The 24,255-nt window shown below is 35.9% G+C and overlaps 1 protein-coding gene across 2 annotated transcripts; it reads left to right on the top strand.

The window, feature by feature from the left end:
* The first annotated feature begins 19,140 nt into the window (after positions 1-19,140).
* On the top strand, positions 19,141-23,943 carry LOC143611429 (two-component response regulator ORR26-like). 2 transcript variants are annotated; one of them, XM_077085629.1, is made up of 5 exons: positions 19,141-19,484; positions 20,514-20,666; positions 22,061-22,456; positions 22,716-22,789; positions 23,185-23,943. In XM_077085629.1, the coding sequence occupies exons 1-5, from the start codon at positions 19,349-19,351 to the stop codon at positions 23,911-23,913; spliced, it is 1,488 nt and encodes a 495-aa protein (XP_076941744.1). In that variant the 5' UTR covers positions 19,141-19,348; the 3' UTR covers positions 23,914-23,943. The 2 variants fall into 2 exon arrangements, with proteins under 2 accessions (XP_076941744.1, XP_076941743.1); XM_077085628.1 differs by having other exon boundaries at positions 19,142-19,484; positions 22,713-22,789.
* Positions 23,944-24,255: the final 312 nt, after the last annotated feature.

Below are 24,255 nucleotides of genomic sequence, written 5' to 3'. Positions count from 1 at the left end.
TGGGAACAATGATGGTGGAGATGATGATGGTGACAATGGTGATGGTGGAGCTGGTGAAAGAGCTCTTAAAGAACAACAGGATGCAGTCGATGCTGCTCTAGCTGCCACCATGAAAGCTCAGCTGGAAAGAAAAAGAAAAGGTAAAGCTGTAGCTACTGGTGAACCATCTAAGAAGCCCCGTGTGTCTGCTGGGGCTGGGGTAATCATTGGAACCCCACCACCACGTCAATCAACTCCTCAAAGCTCGGCGGTGCCGCTAACTACTAGCACTCCGATGCTTACCTTGACAACGACGTTGGTGTCCCATGAGAGGCTCGGTCTTATTCCTCAAATGGCGTTAATCGAGATACCGAGGCCTCCTGCTGCATTGTCTACCGTATATTCTGCTACATCGATGCGACCTCCTCCTCCGCCAACAACTACTCTTCCTCCACCTCCGCCTAGTGATGTCTCATTCATGAGAATCACTCGACCTCAAGGACCTGTTCAACCTGTTCATCCATCCGTATACAACTTGTCACCAGGTCGTCAAACTGAAATGCCGCTAAATCTGCTACATTTATATGAAAATGCAGCTGACTGTCAAACTCAAGAAAGACTCATGGAGAATCAACGACGAATGATGAGTTATATTTCTTTTTGTCAAAAAGAGACTAAGTCGTTACGTAAGATTGTTGAGTCTCAGGGGGTGAAATTAAAAGAACAAGAAGAGTTGATTTTACAATTAACTTGTAAAGAAGATGCCCTCAAGAAACTTAAGAATAACGATGATGATCCTGACGAGTCTGATGCAGGAGGTGAGCCTAAACAATCGCATGGTTCATCCTCTGGTGCAGATGTTAGTGGCGGTGATGATTCGAACAAGCAGATAATTATTTATCAAGATCCAACAGCTGCCAAGCCAATTGAAATGATTGCAGCTAACACAGTGATTTTTGTTGATGGATCAGGGGTTATTTGTAGTGTGGGAAACAGAGATGAGATAGAGGTTGGTGAGTTTGTGGTTAGATCCTTGACACGGGAGCAGATTTCGATTCTGCTTGGGCTGAATGACGATCAGTGGACTGCTTTAGAGACTGAGCCCGATGTCGAAGTGATCACTGAGGAAGAATTGGAAGTTGATCCGTTGTATATGGATACGGATTTTATTTATGAGGATGAAGAGATTGAGATGGAGGATGTGACAGCTGAAGAGTACCCGGACTTGTATCGACACACAAACGTTGATCAAGGAGCTCCGGTATTTCATGAAGATGTAATTAAAGAGACTGAGGATGAACTGGAAAAGGTTGTGCAGCGAACAGTTCCTTCCCTCAAAGAAGTGACTGATGATGACGTAGAAAGATGGTTCAAACGTCATAAAGTGGGTAAAATTATCAGTGCTTATCGTTATGTAGATCAAGAAAGAAAAGATACTGCTGCTGCTTGGATTGAGACTAATCAGGTGACTACTTTCAAGACTGTTTCAAAGGTACACGGTGATTGTTTCATGGGCTTATGACTCTGACCTTAAAGTATGTATAGTCAAGTGGGAAAAGGGTGTCCAGTATTACGAGAGGATAATGGATGTTTTAACTCTACCGCGTTGGGATGTACGTATCCTCACGAGACGTCCATTTATCAATCGTGGGGGTCACCGAATGGCTGAGTGGTTTCATCAACACTTACTGTTCGAGGTCGATCATGGCTTCAAATTCTTCAAGCCCCAGGTCCCAAGACGTAAGCGCATTGATGAGATTGATCCAAGGACCGGCTGGAAGAAACTTGTCCTGAAAGTGAAGCCACCAAAGACAATGATAAAGGTTCCTGTGAAGACAATGCCTCAAGATATTTATTTGTCTTTCAACCGTTGGTACTATGACAATCGTACTGGCGAGGCCGTTATTGTTCGTGGTCGAGGACTGCAGACCGAGCTCATCAAAATAATCGACCCGATGTGGTTGGTTAATTTATCAGAGACAGACAACGACGTGCTACACAGGAAGCAGATTTTGTTTGAACGCCAAGAAGATTACGACCTGGCTATGCAATTCCAACGAGTCGTTCGTGTGTGTCACGAAAATGGAATTCATAGTTGCAGAGACTGGCAGTCCAAGCGCTTCAAATAAGTTAAACACAAAGAGCTCAAGACGAGGGGGTGTCTGTTAGTGCACGGTTTTGCGTCTAGAGTCTTTGTATTTATCGTTAATGTTTATTTATTAATTAATGTGATATTTAATATTTATTATTGACTAGTTCGTTAAGATTAAGTCTAGTTCGCTAGGGATGTTAGCGAACTAAGACATTATTATGTATACCCTCCTGATTCGTTAGGGGATGTTAACGAATCAGGGGGTGGTTCGTTATGTTAAATTATGTAACGAAGGGGAAGCTGGTTCGCTAGGGGATGTTAGCGAACCAGGTCGCCTTCTATATATAGTGAACCACTGTTCACTTTAATTAAAAGTTTTTAGAGAAAAGTTTTTAGAGTAATTGCTTTCTCTCAAGCTTCACCTTAACATTATTCGTTTAATCTATTGATAATATATACATACGTAACATTAAATCAAGGTAAATTATGAGCTAGATCTTTAATAGTGGTAATCGGATATTCACATATCTGTTATCTGTTTATTGTTATCGATTGACTGTTAATTTCGGGATCCAACAATAACATGGGTGGTTTAGAGTGTGGAGTGGGAAAGAAAGGTTACCAGCCTATCTTATCCTTAACACATAAGCATTTAATTCCTATACTTGGATCGAAGCTTGGGTATTGTTTTATGATACCCAATTCACTAAGATCGATGGCTCTGATACCAACACTTGTCACACCCCGAAACACGGCCTAGGAGTATGACAACTATGTTGGTACCACAATTGTAAATATATCAGAGTTACGTTTTAAATGCGGAAGGATTATAAAACTTCATGATCAAAAGTGTAATATTTACATAAAAGGCGGATGTGTAAAGCATCCGTTAAGTTGTTACAAAAGGTTATGTGTTTAGTATCTACAAAACCACCACCATTATAATATAGTTTATTACAAAAAGATCCGAGCCATCGGATATTAGTAGCACTTCAAAGCTTCCAAGTGCTAATCTTGTTCACCTGCAAAATGTAATAAAATACGTCAGCAACGAATGCTGGTGAATACGCTGACGCAAAAACATTTCTTTTACTTTGTTACCCCTCGAGACTACGCCTGCCTCGGCCCAACGTGGCTTAGGAATAACCAAGTCAAACAACACATTATAAGCTAGAGCCTCTACACTAGGTCACCTCACGAAACACCGCAGCGTTCGACTTCAATTAAGTAACCATAAATATACACATAGGGTCGTACTCCCTGCAGCGGAGCATCCTACGACCAAGGGTCGTGCGATCATGCCCATACATCGCATAGTACCACCTATGTAAGGATCCAGACATATGTATACCACAGCTTGAGGGATAGGTTCATACCCATAGTTATAACGGTTTTAGGAACACATAGTTCCTTGTAAACAATTTCATATAACAGTTTGACTCATTTGAAAAACAAGTTTATAAAAGTTTGGGGACGTATTCACCTTGTCTCTTTAGGATCGGCTTCACTCACCGTCCAAGGGTCTTTCCCTTTCTTTTACCTCGAACCTATAGTTACGAGTGTAAATGTTTGTTAGTCGGATACACGATCCGACTTAAGACCTTTAGTCTTATATTTCAATCCTCGATTGAACTTCTAGTTCAATTCGTATTTACTTGAAAACCTCTTGTTTAAAAGTAAATTTATAAACCTTTAGTTTATATTCAAAACCCGACGTTTCTTCTTCTCCAAAAAACGTAATCTTTTCTTTTATTATTTAAGAATACTCTTATTCAATAAATAATAAATTCATAACAAAGAATGTATACCCATATATACTTACACAAATATATATGTTTACCTCATTTTCAATATCCAATACTCATTCATTTCTTTGTTATGTTTTCTTTTTGTTTATCGAGGCATCGAGTATACCCTCGACTTAAGGCCTAAGCCTTGAATATAATATTAAATTATATTGAATTCAACATTACGCCTAACCTCACAATGGCGTAGGGGATGCTAGGGACTCAAGCAGCACTTCGACGCCGCTTCTTTCTACTTGACACGCAAATCGAGAATTGCCAATCTTCACTTTTTGAGGATGCGGATCTTGAGAACTATCACCGTCTTGGTTGAATGAGGGTGGGAAGTGGTGTAGATCTTCAAGGAAACTTTAATACACATTCGAGGATTCGGGACACGTTTTACGAGGAAACGAGGCACGTTTATCGAGACAACGAGACACGTTTATCGAGGATTCTAGTGAGAGAGTAGTGAAAGGTTGGAGGAATGGTTTGGGATGCCTGGAATGAGATCTCATGCCCGCTATTTATAGACTTGATTTCGGACCCCATCGCGCTACGCGATGGGCTCCTAGCCAGGCCTATCGCGTAGCGCGATATAGGCCTGGTGACGCGTCCCATATAGGCTTGCCACGTGTTGACACGTGGCAGCCGTTGCGACACGTGGCAGAAGTGTTGCCACGTGGTGACACGTGGCAGCACCTAGCGCCACCGTGTGCCACGTGGCACACGTGTCACTGATTGTCGGCAGCCCCATCGCGATACGCGATGGGGTTCTTCTGACTCATCGCGTAGCGCGATGGGTCAGAAAATATTATTTTTCAATTTTAACCCTCAAGTTTGGAATTTGGCAATTTTAGTCCCTAGACTTTGGAAAGTTGATACTTTGAGCTCGAAATTTTCACGGTGTTACAATTCGGTACCGACGGTACCAAATCTGTACCGATTTCGGTTCCGGTACCGGTATCAATACCGAATTTGCTTATCCCTATTCACCCTTTCTCTCGCTTCATCATGAATATTTTAGGTCTTTGTTGGTTAAAAAAAATTTTGTTATTATTTTATTGTAAGAACAATTGTTTGAATAAATGAAGAAAAAATAGATATATAGATGTCATACTGTTTGATCCGACCCGTATCGAATCACCGACCCGACCCGAATCGCCGACACAAACCGAATCGTCGACCCGAAAATTTTTGAGTCCGTGACTTCGGTCACCCCCGTGACTAAGCCCAGGCTTCGCCGCTGCTCCCCCCACCTCTCTCTGGTTTCTTTGTTCAGTAGTGTTTACTTACTTTTTTTCGTCCGAAAATATTTATACGTATGGAGTCCGCCCCCCCCCCTCCCCCCCTTACAAAACAAGGTATGTGACTTTCGCTCCCTATATCCTGAGTTAAGCTTCGCCACTTAATATATATGTAAATCCTCAACAAAAATGGTATAATTGCCAGGGCCGTTTTGGAGAGGATACAAGCCTCGCCCACCATCTAGGGCCTGCTTTTGTCTTGGATCCGTTAGAGATTAGGATATTTTTATTAATTTTAGTAACTTAAGCCCCAATTATTACTATATATAAATAAGGAGTTTGGTGCCGCACTTGGCGGCACCTATTGATTGATGAATTTTGTTTTGTTTTTTAAGTTCGGTTACCATAATAAACGTAATGCAAACCAATTAAACGTTAATTTTTTTAAATATGAAAGAAACATGCTGAGCTCGCATAGACTTGCGGCCTTATTTGAAGCTCATGACTGACAACGCTCAAGTTTTACCAACCGACCCCCCCCCCCAAAAAAAATGGTCGTTGGTCCACCTCAATTTTATATGTTTTTTTTTCGTTTTTGAGTTCCGGTACCGTAACGTACGTAATCAAAACATGCAGAATTTGTGTCAAGTTACCGCCTCAAGGTACTGACAACGCTTGGGTTTTACCACTGTTCGGGTTTGCCAACCAAATAAACACCGTTTTAAATATTTTGTTTTCTTATACGTTAATGTTTTTATATGTTCATTTAACGAAATTATTTTTTGGGTTTTTAACGCTGAAATTTTATCAATGGTGTCTAGGTCATAACAAACGCAGCCGATGATGACCGAATTCTTGTCGACTCATCGTCGTAACCTTGAGTTTTACCAATGCTTGTGTTTCAATGCTAAGATTTGCCAGCTGCCCCGGCGCAACGCGCCGGGTAGAAAAACTAGTTGTTTTGTAACATGTATGTGTAATTCATTACTAAGAGTTTGACTTAACTTAAGCCCACAATAGGATTTTGTTTATTGTTTTTAGATTTATCAACGATCTTTAAAAAATAATTATACATAATGGTCTGTTTTTTAACTCGTGTGGGGCATCCGATTTCCTTAGATGGTCATCATGATCATGCCAATTATATTATGTTAGTCATGTAGATATATATAAACATTATATTTGTAACTCCGGTACTTAAATAAATTACGATCTTTATAGATGTTTTGTTATATTATTATCCAATTTTATATATTATAATGTTAAATATTTTTTTCTTGTTAAAAATGCTTTTCTTCTCTTTATTATAGACTTAATTGAATAATTATGTGGGCTTTTTTTTCTTGTAAATCTAAGCACGTGGCTAAATATATATCTTGTGTATTTGTCTTGTGTTTGCACTTTGCAGGCATTATAATTCAAGTTGAGATTAGTAAATTAAGGAATAAGATGTCATTCATTGGGTTGGAATGATTTACACCACCACTTTTTTTATTTACGTATTTTGATTTTTAACTTTTATAATAAAGTAACAAAACCTTATACTAAAAGCATAGTACTTTTGTCACTCTTTGAACTTTTTACACCAAAACACTTTACTTTAAAAAAAATATTAATATTTATCTGAAATTTAAGAAAAGTCAAAATAAGACAACTATTGGATAATAATACTACTTGTCTGGTAAAGTATACGTTGTTATAGTAATAAGATAGGTTTGTTAACAATTTAAAGGTATATATATAAATATTTTTTTCTGTAATAACTTTGATATAAAAAAAATACAATTAGTATGTTTCATACAATAGAAACAAAATCACTTGTACAGGTGAGTACTTAATGTGTCATGCCTCCAAGTTTATAAAACCATAAAATATTATATATATATATATACTAAAAAAATCTTTAGAAATACACATAGCATGCTATGTATAAGTTATATACCTTACAATCATATTATATAGGCATATACTGATATAGACTTCTTCACATTTGGTAAGCTTAGAACCCTTTAGTGTAACATTTTTGCATGTTTACTTGCTAGGGGCGGATATAGGTGTGTCGAGCGGATGCTCGGGATACCCCTCAATTTTCACAACGAATTGAGTGCAAAATTAGGCAACTTTTTTTTCTTATCCGTTTTGTGTATTTGGATACTTCTGAATTTTTCTTTTAGATCCATCATTGTTTCATTGAGTCATGAAATATGAATATTCTTTATAATCACTATGTTTTTCATCATCATCATCATCATCATCATCATCATCATCATCGTACTCAATATATCCCACCAATAGCAATGCTATGGTAGGGTCTGAGGAGGGTAAGATGTAGACAGTCTTACCTCTATCCCATAGGGATAGAGAGGCTGCTTTCGGTGAGACCCCCGACTCGATAGTAGTTTTGCATCAAGCCTTGGACATAAGGCGGGACACCGACTGATTGGTGCATGTGCCCTTGTCTTTCGGCTATCAACGCCACCACATGATGCCTGATTAACCTTCCGCCACTTTTAACGTTATTTTCACGAGATTAGTAAAATAACGTCAAAATTAGTGCAATTTTACTTTCGCCCACCCGAGGGTTCACACATATATACATTATATGCGCGCACCGCAAGCAGGGCGTGTTCAAATGTAAAGTTGAGGGTTTACACATATATACATTGTATGCGCGCACCGCAAGCAGGGCGTGTTCACACATATATAATCACTATGTTTTTGGCATGTTCAAATGTAAAGTTGACTTTCCTAATAAGAAGCGACTTATCAGAATAATTTAAGCTCGACATCGGTCTATTTAGCTTAAGAGAATCGAGCTCTACGTCTAAAGTTGAAACTTGGCTCGTTCATAAATATTTAAAATAAGGGAATAAATATTATTATACTTATTTTGTATAGTTATAACATATAGTTAAATATTATTTTATAGCATATCCATTTAGGCTCACAAGTTTACTAAAACTTGACATGTAAAACTTAGGGTTCAAGTTTGTTTATCAAATAAGCTCCAACTTAGGATTAACTTGAACTCGAGGTCATTCAAGTTCGATCTCAAGTGTCTTACGAGAAATTCGACTTGTTTGCACCCTTACTTATGCATATAATTAGACAAACCTTTCAAATATAAATTACAATCACTCTCAAAATTATTTATCTAAATTATTAGTACACCCCAAACGTGTTTAGCTTTCTTACAAAAGTATATTATTTACTGGTAATAAAAATCAATCTGAAATATGTTGCTTTTAAAGTTATTATTACTTAAAATATGTAAGGATATTGAATGGATGCCCCACATTGCTATGTTTGGCCATTAGTTGGATGGTCCCAATATTTTCATCACAACTTTAAACCTAACCTCAATCATTTCCATCTTTTTTATAGTAACAAAAATAATAAATGGTATCATTGAACAAGTCAATATACCCATTCATTTCAACTCAAATAAGGTTGGCACTTCCTTAAACCTAACAACCAGCTAGATTAATATCAGTGACCTACATAATTTCATTTCCATCTGTTTTACTTTGAAAAGGAAATAATAAGGTTTATTTGGTTTTATAATTTTTATATTTTTTTACTTAAAACAAGTAGTTATTGAAATATCTTGTTTAATGTATTGTTAAGTTTTACTCTAAGATCTTGTTTGTATGTTGTAAATCATAAAAGAGTGAGAGGCAATGTGTCGAGTTTTTTTTTATTAGATACGTGCAAAACAGTTACGTTTAAAATGTAAAAAGAATAAAAGATGATGGCCGTTTCTTTTTAATTATTTAAACTTTGCTAAAATTAGTCAACTAAGTTTATGCTATGGTGAAAAACACTTTTAAGAACATATAAAATAAACGGATTAAACGGGTAAACACGTGAACAAGTCAAATTGACTCAAACATGACCTGTTTTAAACGGGTTTGACTTAAAGATTATGATTCTTATTATGATCACTATTTTTTTTTTGGTTATCGACAATCTTAATCTAAAAACAGAACATGATTTTGACATAATTTCTGGCTCAAAATCAGGCCTAACTGTACTTGAACACAACCATGGGCCATTGTTTAAATTCTTGGACTGAAATGACTGATGAATGTTTGGGCCTTAATGGGTCTATTTTTGTTATCAGTTTCAGGCTCATTTGCTCATTTTTACATGTAAGTATAGTTTCTTAAAATTATGTGGATCACATGAACATGGTGTCTACTTTCAATTTCATGCCTATTTTGTAGATAAAGCTTAAAGAAGGTGCACTCGGGAGAATTACAGGTTTTGACCCGTGGAAATTATTTGATTGATCCGATCACTCTAGCGCACGAGTAAAAATTTTTTTTGATACTTGCATCAAGAGCTTGCCATTTATCGTTCCTGAACCACAACACCCATTTATTCTTGTATGAATATATGATCCATAATCATATCACTTAATAAATAAGCTACACATTTGCTATATTGTTTCTTTGTTGGGCTTTTAACCAAAACATAGCAACCACAAGTACACAACATGGCACATCTTAAGTCTTAACCTTACCATGGGCCTGCATTTCTATTGTGGGCTTTTATGATAAGATACTAAAATGAATTCGCAAATGGTGACTCATGAATAGATGTGAAAAAAAAACCCTGGAACCTGACCCGATAAAATTACCGGAACCGGTTTTTATACTCGTACCTGAACCTACCTGTAGGTTACAGATAGGGTATACATTTCGGTACTAAAACCCGAACCCGAACGACCCGATTTGTATCCGGTAATACCCGAAAACCCGAACCGATTCCACACCCGGGACTGGGTTTTTCCAATACCCGAAACCGGGTATTTCAAATACCCGATCTATACCCAAAAAATCCCTTAAAAATACCCTTAAAAAGTGCAACATTTAAAAAATCCAATCTATACCCGGAAAAAACACGAAAATATGGATTTTTCAATACCCAAAAATAGGGTATTCAAATACCCAGTATTAGAATGCCCGGTTCTATACCCGACCCGAACCCGATGCATAGGTTATGATTTTTAGAGACAATACCCAGACCCGACTCGGGTTTTGCCAATACTCGATTTTTCAATACCCGATCATACCCAAACCCGATTTTGTACCCGATTTATGCACCTCTACTCATGAATATCAATTCATTTTCACTTCATTTCAAATTTGAAAACTACACTTACTGATAAAAAAACATTAAAATTTATTTAGTTAATGACAAAACCGAGTGTTAAAAATCCGCCAAACATGTATATATTCATTATAAGTAGGGCAGGGAAATGGGGAAGTCCCTACTTAACTCTCGTCGACGATAAAAAAGAAACATTTTTTTCTGAATAATATGTTATATGCTTGTGTTATTTACTAGTTGACTCTTAGAATTTTATATCCGTATTTTGTTATGATTTAATGTGACTATTTTTAATAGATGCGTTATAAGTCTAGTAATAAGTTTATATAAATATATGTATATTTTTTTATTTATATATTGGTAATTAGAGAACAAACACATGAGGACACAAAGACAACCATATAAAAAGGTTGAGAGATGAAATTCTAACTTTTTAATAATCTAATTAAAAGTGAATTCCACTTCACTAATGAGGAATTGTGTTCATCCTTTCAATTTGTTTACAAGTCCTCAATTATTCACCCCTACCTTAATTTTTAATATATTTTTAATAAATAATTTATTTTCAAGAAACAAAAAGGACTTTTTGATAGTGGGCATTTTCCCTTTAAAGCCAATATAAATGTCTTGAAAGTCCCATTCTCTATACCCCACTCTATAAAGTTAATCCCCTTAAAACAATCCTCCTATTTGCTTCAAAATCAATACTTATATCAAGAATAAGTAATTTATAATGTCTAATTGATTAAAAAATTTTCATAACTTTAAAATATTTATATTAAAAATGAACCAACTATTGAACTGGCAGCTATGGTGAACAAACTATTCTTAAAAACTAGTTGGCCAATAAAAGAAAAGGTAATCATTAACGAATTTGCATCAGGTTTACTTCGATTTTTACTGATTTTATTCGATTCACTCAAAACATTTTATCGGCTTTCAAAACGCCACTTTAACTTGTGTATTATATATGGAGAAAGCCATTGCATTAGGGGAGTGGGAAAGTAGTTGCATTAAAATTTGGAATAGTTATTTGATTATGGTACTCCCTTAGTGTAGTTATTGTGCTTTAATTTATTTCAAAGAAAATGTTATAGCTTATTACAACTTACAAGAACTAGTGCTTCTTTAAACAAAATAATAATGTCTATGTTTTTCTAATTTGTTCATATACAAAAAATATATTTAAATAAAAACACACATGTTAGAGGTAAGAGTCCTTACACGTTGACAATCCAAGCATTCTGATTTGAAATTGATATCATAGTACACCATTTAATGCAATCAGAAAATCAAATCAAATATGTTTTTTGGAAATAAATTTTACACAATAGATATAATAAGAAAAATTCTCAAATTAAGTATTTTTAAAAACAAGTTTATAGTTCTAGGTATAATTTGCAAAAAATTTCATAAATATGTATTTTAAACTAGTTGTGACGATTAGATTCTTAGTGTCAGTGAGTAGTTTACAAAACTAGTCGCAAAGACTATTTTAGGCTACGAAAATTTCAGTGATGAATATTTTGAAGCACTAAACTTGTCGGGGTGATTATTTTAGGTAAAAAAAATAGTTTAGACGAGCTTTTTTATGAAATTTTTGGTATTTTTCTTAATATTATATTATTATGTTTAATGTTACTAATAATTAGTTTTCTTTTATAACTATTAAAAATATAAAGTTTTACTAAAAGCCAAAATACATCGTTGACACATGATTTTTTTTATCTGTGTTCCGACATAAATTTTATTCAAAACCAAGCGGATAAAAAAAAGTTTGATATAAATTTGACGTGCTCAATTTTGATTAAATTATTATCTTAATAGAATAACCATTATTTGACAAAAAAAAATGAATATAATGTGTTAAAAGGTCACTTCAATGTAGAAGTATGCTTTCTAATTAATGAAAATTCATCTTAAGGCTGAGGGGTGTGGGGCGCAAACCTGGGCGCGAGAGCCCCTCCGCTCGCACCTCGGGGCGCTAACCTCACACCACCGGGGCGCGAGCGCGGAAATCCAGGCAGGCGTGAGTGTGGTCGCGGGAGAAGAGAGAGAAAAAGCTGGTGGGTTCCCCCAAAAGAGCCATTGAGCTCCGATTTTTTTTAAAAAAATTCCTTAAAACCTCTATATAATACCCCATATTACTCCCATTTCAACCATATCAAAACACAATTTCACCTTACAAACCCTTATATAATATCCCAAACTCCTATATAATACCCAAAAAAGTCTGGAAATTGGTACCCAAACCTAGATTCAGATTATATTGACGACGATTTATGGTCGTCACCAGACCAACCGGTGTTTTATTCGGGGCCGCAAGAAACATCCGGCTTTCAACCATCCAACATACAACCGTCTCCTAACTTTGTTGTTCCAGAGACACAAGAATCACACGGTGATGCTACGGGAGCAAGAAGACGCGTCCACCGGAAAAAACAACTTGCAACGGACGGGCCGGGATCGGCTTCGACTCCGAGGACGAAACGGAAAACCACTCCGTGGTCATCGGATGAGAAGGAAGCCTTGTGTCGGGCTTGGATAGTCATTTCTGAGGATCGGCGTTGCGGTAATTGTTTTAACGTTTTTAAAAATGATTTTTAATAAAAAAGTTAACTGGAAATCTAATTTAATTATTCATTTTGCAGCCGACTACCAAAAAAGCAAGGTTTTTTGGACAAAGGTTAGGGAGACGTTCTATACGCTCGTTGGGAGTACAGAGCGAAACGCCGATATGATTTCGGGTCGGTGGTCCGAAATCAGAAAATTTGTCGGCTTGTTTACTAATCTTTTCAAAAGGAACGCCGGTCGTATGAGACCAAGTGGCAGTGATGATTTGGCGGTTTACAATTTCACTGTCGAAGAGTGGAGGCAGGAGTGTTTGCGGAGGTATGGGACGGTGAAGATGTGGGACGATTTAAAGTTGTGGGAGAGGTTGAAAAGGTGTTCCAAGTGGGTTGAGCTTGTGGCGCCGGACCATGATGCGGAAGTAGGGCCGAAACAGACTAAAACTAGTTCGTCTGGAGCGTATAGCACTTCCGCCGGGTCGGATTGCCGCGTTGGATTCGACCTAAACATTGCGGGGGAGGAAACGTCTTCACCGCCGAGGAGGCGGCCATTGGGACGGGACGCCAAGGGGAAAAAACCGGCTGAGGGGGGAGCCGTAAACATCGTCGATCTTGTTGAATCCCTCAATAAATTCAACAAAACCATGGAGGTGGTCTCTAATGACAAAAAGGAAAAAAGTCGAATGAGAGATTTGGACTTCCTTACAAGAGACTTCAGTAACCTAAATCCGGTCGATCAAATGCTGATGGAAAAGCAAAAGGAACGTATCCGAAAGAGGTTGATCGAAGAAGACCAAGCCGAAGAATAAGAATAATGTTTTTTTAGTACTTTAATTTTTATTTTATTTTTAGATATTAATGTGTTTTTTTTTAATGTGTGTTTTTTTTAATAATTTATGAGTTTTTTTAATAATACGTTTTTTGAATATATTTATAAAAAAATAAAAAAAAATCCGCTGAAGCCCCTGCTGGAGCCCCTCCACACCAGGGCCAGGGGCTCCAGCGGGGGCTCCAACACCCCCCTTATCAAGTTTCTCTCTCTGCCACACGTCACAATATTATTGGCTGGAGCCCTCACTCGCGCCCCCTTAGAGCCCCCCACACCCCTCAGCCTAATGCACACTAAGTACATTTGTGGCAGGTTTAAGCTTTAATCAATGTCAAATCATGTCGAGAATCCTCGCTAATGACATAGTTATGTCAAATCATGTTGGGGATCCCACAAAACGATTGAAAGTTATGTCTAATAGACGAGGAGAAACTTGCTTGGCCAACTTACTTAGCCTAATGTTTTTTATATAGTCATAAATTAAGTATGAAAAGGTACGGAAATGCCTTAAATACATAATCATACATAAGAAGTTTGATTGCCATTGGCATTTATTTTATCCTTGGTACACCATTAAGCACATTCTTAATGCCATTAATCAAGGATTATTTATTTTGGTTGGACTAATTAGAGCTTGAAACCTAGCTTAGCTAAAAGTTAATTATTCCCTAATTAGTGGATTATGCAAAGTGAAAGAGACAAAAAAATACAAAAAAATTTGTTATGCAACAAAAAGTTTAATGAAAGGATCTCCTCCATTCAAGTTGGAAAAACCAAATAAACAAATCAAACTACAAACAAAATTGTGACTACACAAAAGAACATCGTGTGTTTTTTTTAACTAACATGGAATAAAAGTCCGACTATCTGGGTAATGGCAAAATACGATTTTATACGCTTGCGATCATAGAAAACACTGAGTAACCCAAACGAAACATCTCCTTTTTCGGGGAAACCCACCGTCCGAAGGGCCACTGAGGTAAAGCTAGTTGGAATTGGATTCAAACTTGAGACCTTACAGTCTCTAACTCAAGTCTTCACTTCCCCTCCTATGCTAGTTTAACTAAAACTCATTTGTATATTTAATATTATTTAAGGGCAGGTTTGTCATTTATTATATGTAGTTATGTGATGGCACATACGTAATCACATCATCATCGTACTCAGTAAATCTCACTAATAGCAAAGCTATGGTAGGATCTGAGGGGGCTAAGATGTAGACAAGCTTACCTCTACCCCATAGAAGGGCCGGCTTCGAGATCCGAAAATTTTTTTGGGCCGAAGGCGAAAAATATTTTGGGCCCAAAGTAAAAAAGAGTATTTTGTTGTTTAAACAATTTAAAATTTTAAATTGGCTTCCTTGGTTATGATTTGAGTTATTTTAAAAAAATAATGTATAAATATATGCTAAAACAAGTTTCAAATGAGGCTTGAACCCACAATCTTTTGGTTGAGAGTCATACCCCCTTGCCGCTAGACCAAGTTAATTGTTATGTAATTGTGTTAAAACATTAAGTATAGATATAGTTTTCATCAAAATACATATAATTTAAAAAAAAAAAATTCCGGGCCTAGCGGGTAGTCGGGCCTATGGCCGTTGACTACCCTGCCATATGCCATGGCCGCCCTTGCCCATAGAAATAGAGAGACTGCTTCCGATGAGATCTCAGACTCGATAGTAGTTTTGCATCAAACCTTGGACATAAGGCACATAACACTCAACCATCGGGACACCAGCCAATTTGTGCATATACCCTTGTCTTTCAGCTATCAACGTCATCACATGATGCCTGATTAATCTTCCTACATTTTTAACGTTATTTTCACGAGATTTTAACGTCAAAATTAGTGCAATTTCACTTTTGCCCACCCGAGGTTCACACATATATACTTCCACTGTTGTACAGCATGCTTCTGGGTTTGTACAGTTTCTTTTGACCGCCTTACGTCACACCACCGTCATCTTCTTCATCATTTTTATACTCTAGCCATTTGGTTTGTCATACTCAAACTAACCAATCCATAATTTACAGTTTAGGGTATTTGAAGTATTTGGGCTATGAAGTTAACTACATGAAGAACTTTACTGATGTATAGTATATGACAAGGTAAGATGTTCAAAGCATGTGAAATAATAAATCGTTTTTATGTATAAAACTATATGTTACCGTTTTTAATGATGGTTTCTGTTTTACAGTGAGCACTTGGGTTCTCTACTGTTGAGGGTAAAAATGATTACAGAGCTGGACAAGGTGAAAATGTATGTATAATTGATAACTTTGTTGGTTATCGTTCCAGTTTTGTTTATTGATGTATACGTGTCATTTATATATTTAGCAACTGCGCGCTTAAGTTGCCTCAACTGTTTATTCAAACCTTGGCATAGTCATAGAGGAGGATGGCATTTGTATCTGATGGTGCACGGTAGGGCATTTCACACCTTCAGGTTACTGTTTGCACTTCTTTTTTTGTATTATTTGCATTTGTGTTGTCAATATTTGTTAGTAAGTTTTGCATTTGCTCTAGGCCCGTAACGAATCAAAGGAACACGAACATCGCAAACTTTGTCTCGGTGTTAGTTTTTTTAACTTTTACCAAACTAGCGAACAGTTCCTAATGTGTCATTTAAGCGCCTTTCAACCTCCTTTGTGGGGCATTATGACTTTTAACTCAACAAAATGCTTTCATTTTTTTTTATTTAAATTGGATATAATGGAAACTGGAAGACCTACTTATGTACAACAAATGGGGTGCCATAAGAGCTTAATAAGATTAGACTCAAATGCTTTATTTATGTCACACCACATATGAACAGAAGGATAAACCATGGCAAGCCTTTATTTGTGAGCAACAGATAAACCATGGCATGCATTAGTGTATATTTAATAAGGTTTATGGTTATTGTTGCTAATAGAAATGTAGATAAAGATAGGAGTTGAATGTGTGAATGGCCATTAGGCTTAGTGTGGGATAACATGACTCAACATTTCACTTTATTTAAGCATTAGAAACCTACTCTACTTACTTTTAAACCCAACATTAACCATGATTCGCACTCACCTTCATTAATATATAAACCCAATATTCAAAATGGCCATAAGGAATCAACACTAATGTTAATTTTTAATCTTGATGTGACATATTGTTAGGAAAGTATGAACTAGTTATAATTTGTAACAAATTTATCTATGTAATTTCATTGAAAGTTGTAAAATCTTGATCATAATGATCAAAATTCGAACGAATCTTTATAATATACCCGTACTAACTATTAGCTTATGCCGGTAATATTATCTATTTGTTCTTTTTTTCACTCAAAAGGTCCGTATTCGCAAGTAATTGATGTATAAGTTTTTGTCTACTTGTAAAGTTATATTATTGAAGGCCTACTAAAAGAACCAACAAACATATTACATGGTATTTGTTTACTTGACATCATTTGATGGATCACCTTTATTGAGTGTTAAGAGGAGGCTTCACCATGGGGAGAAGAAAGAGGGTGGATGAGAGAGGGCACATTGCAAGTAGTAAATTTGCCGTCAGAGAGAGGGGGGTTATAGAAGTGGAAGATAGGTGACGTGAGGTGTATTTTATTGTATAGGACTATACGGTCATGTGTTTTTCATGTTACCGGTACATATGATAATAATAGATATATCATAAATGAGTATAACTATGGAAACACATTTTTATCCGTGAAAACCATATGCTAAGTATTACTAACTAGGATTATCTTCACATTCTCTTATTTATATTCTATTTTTGTACCACAATATTATAAATATGAATCTTTCCGGAGTATAAAGTACCGGTACAACATGTTACTCCAATATAGCCCAGATACGTATCTGCTTTGATATTAAGTCCGATATGATAAAGGAGACACGTGGATAAATTTATTAATGCGTGATAGATATTCGTGTAACTTAGGTTCATGTACTATCATTAGAAGTTTTAATCATGTGTGATGAAATGTTGACATCATTCTTGTGAAGTAATTCTAACACAATAGGGTGTAACATTTTCTTAAAAATACTTTTCATGGTTTTTGTTATATATAAAGCCACATGTCAAATGTTTAATACCTATTATTGTTGCTGGTCCATTTTAATTCTTAATCATGTACCTTTTAGGCATAGATGGGACTAGAGTGGCAACTAGTTGCCACAACTTAGATCTTGACACCTCATTGTTCTACCCATCTTTTTTTATAGATAAAATTCTTAAAATTACCTAATTTAAAAGAGAGAAACTAAAAATAACCCTATTTTATTTATAAGATTTCATAAAGTCCATTCAAAACCCGTTGGCGGAGATAAGTTTTGAACAAAATTCGTATACTTCGATAAGTTTTGTATGAGCCAATCAAAACCATCCACTTGTCTCAATTTTCATTCTTCATGTTTATAGACGCTATTCATTCCTTATTAATCAAAATCCATGTGTTATGAGTGAAAGAAAGAGAAATGAATATATAATAATATTAATAATAATAATATACAAATATTTTTTAAATTAATAGAGATGAATATTGGGAATGAGATGAAGAATGAAGAATATTTTTAAAAATTAGCAAAAAAAAAATTAGAAACTGTAGATTATATATACAATTAAAAGACAACTTATATTGTTTAATTTTTTAGAATCTTGTCACATAAGTTTTAAATATATAACTTTTGACCCATCAAATATAACTAAAGACAACTTATATAGTTTCGTTCTTTAGAGTTTTGTCATATAAGTTTTAAATATTTAACTGTTAACCCCTCAAATATAATTAAAAAACAACTTCTAGAGTTTTGTTTTTTAGAATTTTGCCAATATGTTTCAAACATGTATCTTTTAACCTCTCAACTTCAGTAATGAAACTTTTGTTTATTCAACTTTTTCCATAACACTTTTAGCCTTGAAACTTTAGCCACCAAACTTATACCACAAAACTTTTATCCTTTCAACTTTGGTCACAAAAAATTCACCCTTTTAAAATTTTAAGAACTTTTAGACTTTCAACTTTGACCAAAAAAAGTTTCATAATTTTACTATAAAACTTTTAGACTTTCAAATTTGACCACAAAAACTTTACACTTTCACAATAAAACTTTTAAAAAATTTTAAGAACTTTTAGACTTTCAACTTTGACCACAAAAAAGTTTCATAGTTTTACTATATAACTTTTAGACTTTCAAATTTGACCACAAAAACTTTACACTTTCACAATAAAACTTTTAAAATTTCAACTTTGACTACAAAATTTTTACGATAACAAATTGAACCAATACTGACCAACTTTCACAATAAAACTTTTAGAATTTCCTCTACGCGCAGTAGCTTTCAATCATGTAATGCGCGTATAAGGCAGTCCACTACAACGCACGTATACAAGTACTTGTTTTAATTAATCCATATGGATGGTGGAATATATAATACAATATACAATATAAAGGATGTAGATAACACAAACCACAATAAGGGTATAAATAAAATATTCTTTATTGTTATTATTAACACAGGGGACCGTTATTAACTGCTAGCTTGCTACTGGCGCCAAATATTCTTCTCCTTGTGTTTATTAATAATCTGACCACAAACTTCACTTGATAATCTCCAAACTCTCAACACTCCCTCAGTATTAATAATCTGAGCTCGGGTTTGGAACAACTACTCGTTCGCTAAAGATCTTGGTGTTTATTTGATCACAAAGGTGTTATATACTTATATATTTGTCTTAGCTGATGACTGAAGGAATACATGGATTCTCATCGCCTAGAGCGGATGTGTTTCCCGCTGGTCTTCGTGTTCTTGTCGTTGACGATGATCCTACTTGGTTGAAAATTCTTGAGAAGATGCTAAAGAAGTGCTCCTATGAAGGTTCTTGTTTCTTCACTATTATTATTATTATTATTATTATTATTATTATTATTATTATTATTATTATTATTATTATTATTATTATTATTTTCTTTTTTACTTCTAAACTCTAGTAACATAAAATTTGACCTTCTTTGAAGTTTTAGTCTTTTACCACCAAAGTTTTATACATTTATCTGTTGGCCTTATTTAGTTACTACAAAATGATTACAAGGCATGCAAACGGGCAGAAAGTTGCGCCGCAACCCCCTTTTGAAATTATTATTATTATTATTATTATTATTATTATTATTATTATTATTATTATTATTATTATTATTATTATTTGTTTTAGGTTATGTATACAAGTTTATATGAGTGAATCTGAATAATAGTGTATACATCATTATAATTATGAATTATTTTTGGTTTTGATGTGTATGGAGCATAAATATTAAATACAACTCTAATTAAGTTTTGGAAAAAAAAAGAAGAGATTTTAGGTGTTATTATATGCATGATTAATAGGTGTACTATTTTATGAGTCAGTCAATAATTTTTTTTTTTTTTAATTTTTTTTATGCAAAGTTTGTTTTATTAATACAAAAATTTCAATTTATTGTCTTCAAATTTATTAAAGATAATGAAAAAATCTACAAAATGTTATACATAATATTTCAGTTTCAATAATATTATGATCCTAGACACTCTTTTACAAGTTACTTTTTCAATATGCTTAATTGCCTTCTAAATTATGATATGATGGTTTACAATATATACTTACTAGTTTATAGTTGTCAGACACTAAGATAACTTGATTGGAATGTTTGAGGTAGACAAGTTTCTTTTTGTAATATTGATGCTCTATGTTTTGAGCATCTGATACATATTTGAAGTGATATTTCCTTTATTGGGCTTGGGCTCACTTTGGGCCTAGCCAACTTCAGCCCATTAGTTATAGCATTTATGTTCACAAAGTTATATTATTGTTACTTTTTTAATATATGTATATGGTGATGTTTTATTTCTTGTTGATTATTGCTGTTTCAGTTACTACATGTGGACTAGCTATCGAGGCGTTGGATCTGCTTCGTGAGCGAAAAGACGGGTTTGACATAGTTATTAGTGATGTTAACATGCCTGACATGGATGGTTTCAAGCTTTTAGAGCATGTTGGACTTGAAATGGATCTTCCTGTCTTAAGTCAGTTAACTCTATACATTAATACACACATACACTAAGGGGGTGTTTGTTTTTTCTTCAAACATCTTCAAGGGAGCTAATGTCTGCAGGCGCGCAGACATTACCCTTGAAGACTGTTTGTTTTTTTTCTTAAAACAGATCTGAAGTTATCTTCTTTCATCTTAAAAGAAAAGCAAGGAAATCTTGCTTAAAACATCTTCACAAAAAAACCCTACTCTTCTCCCTTTGCAGCCACCCTCTCATCCACTGCTCCTACCACCGTCCGCCAACACCACCACCCACCGTACGCCGCCACCACCACCCCCGTACCCCGCCGCCACCGTCCACCACCATCCACCGCCACCACCACCGTCCACCACCCACCATCCATCACCACCACCGTCCACCACCCACCATCCATCACCACCACCGTCCGCCACCACCACCACCATCCATCACCGCCACCACCACCATCCATCACCCACCACCACCACCATCCATCACCGCCACCGCCACCACCACCGTCCACCACCCACCATCCATCACCACCACCGTCCACCACCCACCATCCATCACCACCACCGTCCGCCACCACCACCACCATCCATCACCACCACCGTCCACCACCCACCATCCATCACCACCACCATCCATCACCACCACCACCATCCATCACCGCCACCACCACCATCCATCACCCACCACCACCACCATCCATCACCACCACCGTCCACCACCAACCAAAACCATCCATCACCACCACCGTCCACCACCAACCAAAACCATCCATCACCACCACCCATTGTCCACCACCACCATCCACCGCCACTACCCACCGTCCGCCGCCACTACCACCATCCACCACCACCACCTTCCACCACCCACCAAAACCAAATCGGCATGGAAAGCAAAGACTAAAAACTAGATGTAACTTGAATAAATGACTTCTATCTTGTGAGATAAGTTTGACAGTTATGCAGACAGTATCAGCTTATAAAAACAAACAGTCTTATATTTTCAGCTTGCAGATCTTCAGACCACATCTTCAGTTGCAGACATGAAAACAGATGAAATCAGCTTGCAGACAGTTTATGTCTGCAAAAACAAACAACACCTAATATTAATTCTGACCAGTAAAATATGCGTCATGTATAGGCCTATATGAGATGTATTGAGCTATATGACTCGTATATTTATTACTTTGATGTTTTATAATTGAAAAAAATGTAACTTAATTAATAGGATTTCTTAATGGATCCTAAAAAATATACCAAAATTTTTGTTATAGGCGTCTATACGATTTGTATAGGCCCAAGGCTCTATACGAGACATCAGGCCTATACATGTTGTTTACTTGTATAGGCCTTGATAGGCTGGCGTCCGAATATGACATCCTTTTAATAATCTCTATGCAGTGATGTCGGTTGATGGTGAAACAAGCCGAGTTATGAGAGGTGTACAACACGGTGCTTGTGACTATCTTCTAAAACCGATTCGAATGAAGGAATTAAGGAACATATGGCAGCATGTTTACCGAAAGAAGATACACGAGGTGAAAGATAGCGAAAGTCATGAGGGACTTGAAGAGATTCTGATGATGAGGAATGTATCTGAACAACAATCTGATGACGGATACTTGTTTTGCGGAGGTGATATGACACCGGGTAGTAGGAAAAGAAAAGATTCGGAACATAATAAGTATGAAGAGAAAGACTTTGCTGATCATTCTTCGGTCAAGAAAGCGCGCGTTGTTTGGACCGTTGATCTTCATCAAAAGTTTGTCAAAGCTGTCAATCTTATTGGTTTTGAAAGTGAGTTCGGATTTTACATTTTTTTTAAATTATTGTTTTGTCCCGTTCAGGCCATTATACTGTAATTTTTACAAGTTCGCATAATGAACCAAATGGGACAAAAAACATATCTATTAACAGCTCATATAGTCATATGTACTAAGAAAGTACAATGACTAAAACCGGACAAAATACATTGTTTTTTTATTTTTTAGAAAAAACCCTTATGGTTTCCATAAAACTTTAGGTATAAAATTGTTTGCATAATTTATGGCAGAAGTGGGTCCCAAGAAAATACTCGACCTCATGAACGTGCCATGGCTAACGAGAGAGAACGTAGCAAGCCACTTGCAGGTATTTCTTCAACTCTTGGCAACTGTTATGTTTACACCTTTTTATATGTTATATTGATATATGATAATTTACGTGTCGTTCACTCAAGTATTCAACTTTTTTCATTAACGTCGCATATGTACTAAACTTTAAAACTTACTTTATAGGTCACCCAAATACGTATCGAGTTTGTAGACCACTTTACTAAACTTGACAAAAAAAATGGTAAATGATAAAAGTATTTTTAATTTTTTTAAAAAGACAAAAATACCCTCGGTTACTAGTCTATCAAACATTTTTCGGGTTTTTTTCATCATCTTGCATGGTTTTAGCAGCATATGGTATAAGTTGAATTATTCGGTAGCTTTCACAATATTATAACCGGTTTCTTCATAAATTGTTTTTAAATAGTGCAGAAATATCGCCTCTACTTAACAAGATTACAAAAAGATGATCTTAAAACTTCAGCTAGCGGGACAAAACATCCGGATATTAATCCAAGAGACACAACCGAAAAACGGACTGAACCTATAAAAATTCAACAAAATGAAGCCGTCAGCAGCCACCGAACCACCAATCATACAATCCATGAAGTTGATGTCAAAGGTAATAATGCTGCATTGCAGACAATAAAGCCCAAGAAAATGATAACCGGTTACGCAGCCAAGACTAGTATCCACCCGTTCGAGTCAACTCAGTACTCGCAGTTTAACTCAGTGTTACCGACTCAGTACTCTTGGGGTGGCGGTTTTAAAGAAATACAATTCAAACAAGAAAACAACAACAACAATGCTCCACAGTTTCAAGTACACAACAGCTGTTTCACTGGGGTCGGGCTGCCAGCTCAGCAGAACACGAGCATACCAAGTTTCCAACTGCCTGATCCAGTCATCGGTCCAACATGGAGCATGAAACAAGACCCTTGTACTGAGCAAACTTCGATAAACAACATGGAACTATCGCCTTTTTTGCTTCAAGGTCAACACTGTTCGTCGACAAACGTTGACCATCAAAACAAAGGCGTGACCGTGACCAAGTTTAACGATCAAGAGTTCATAAACGATGCACTAAAATTTGACTATGACTATGAGTATCCTGACTTATGGGAATATCCCGTAATAGGTCAAGGATTGTTCATAGTCTGACCTGCCACGTCATCGTTCACGTCATCATATGAAACCGAGGTGTGCTACTAATTTTGTTTGGGGTACATAAATTGATGATCCTTTGAAACAAATTAAGATAGAAACTTGTTTGTTAAAAGATAGAATAATAATAATACTTTACACTTTGCATACAAAATATTAAAATAACCATTACAATATTATCTAACCCTTGATAAATGATGTTAAAGAAGCAATATGTAACACCCTCAGTTTAAAAAAAAAAATAGTGGATGTGATAATATTTCTTTAAACATATTGTTATCAGTTGTTAAGTTCAATAAAACATGATAAATAAATCACTGTTACGCGAATCAGATTCAA

This window comes from Bidens hawaiensis, unplaced genomic scaffold (genome assembly GCF_021521415.1).
Source record: "Bidens hawaiensis isolate Kalapana, Puna unplaced genomic scaffold, B.hawaiensis_p1.1 tig00031115_1, whole genome shotgun sequence".
NCBI classification, from domain to species: Eukaryota; Viridiplantae; Streptophyta; class Magnoliopsida; order Asterales; family Asteraceae; genus Bidens; species Bidens hawaiensis.
Note: the sequence above shows the minus strand (reverse complement) of the source record. Positions and strands in the feature narration are given on the sequence as shown.

Excerpts from the sequence above, each read along its gene's own strand:
- LOC143611429 (XM_077085628.1), top strand. The coding sequence starts at position 19,349 with ATGACTGAAGGAATACATGGATTCTCATCGCCTAGAGCGGATGTGTTT. Across the intron at positions 19,485-20,513 it reads AAAGAAGTGCTCCTATGAAG|TTACTACATGTGGACTAGCT; the intron begins GTTCTTGTTTCT and ends TTGCTGTTTCAG. Across the intron at positions 22,457-22,712 it reads CAATCTTATTGGTTTTGAAA|AAGTGGGTCCCAAGAAAATA; the intron begins GTGAGTTCGGAT and ends AATTTATGGCAG.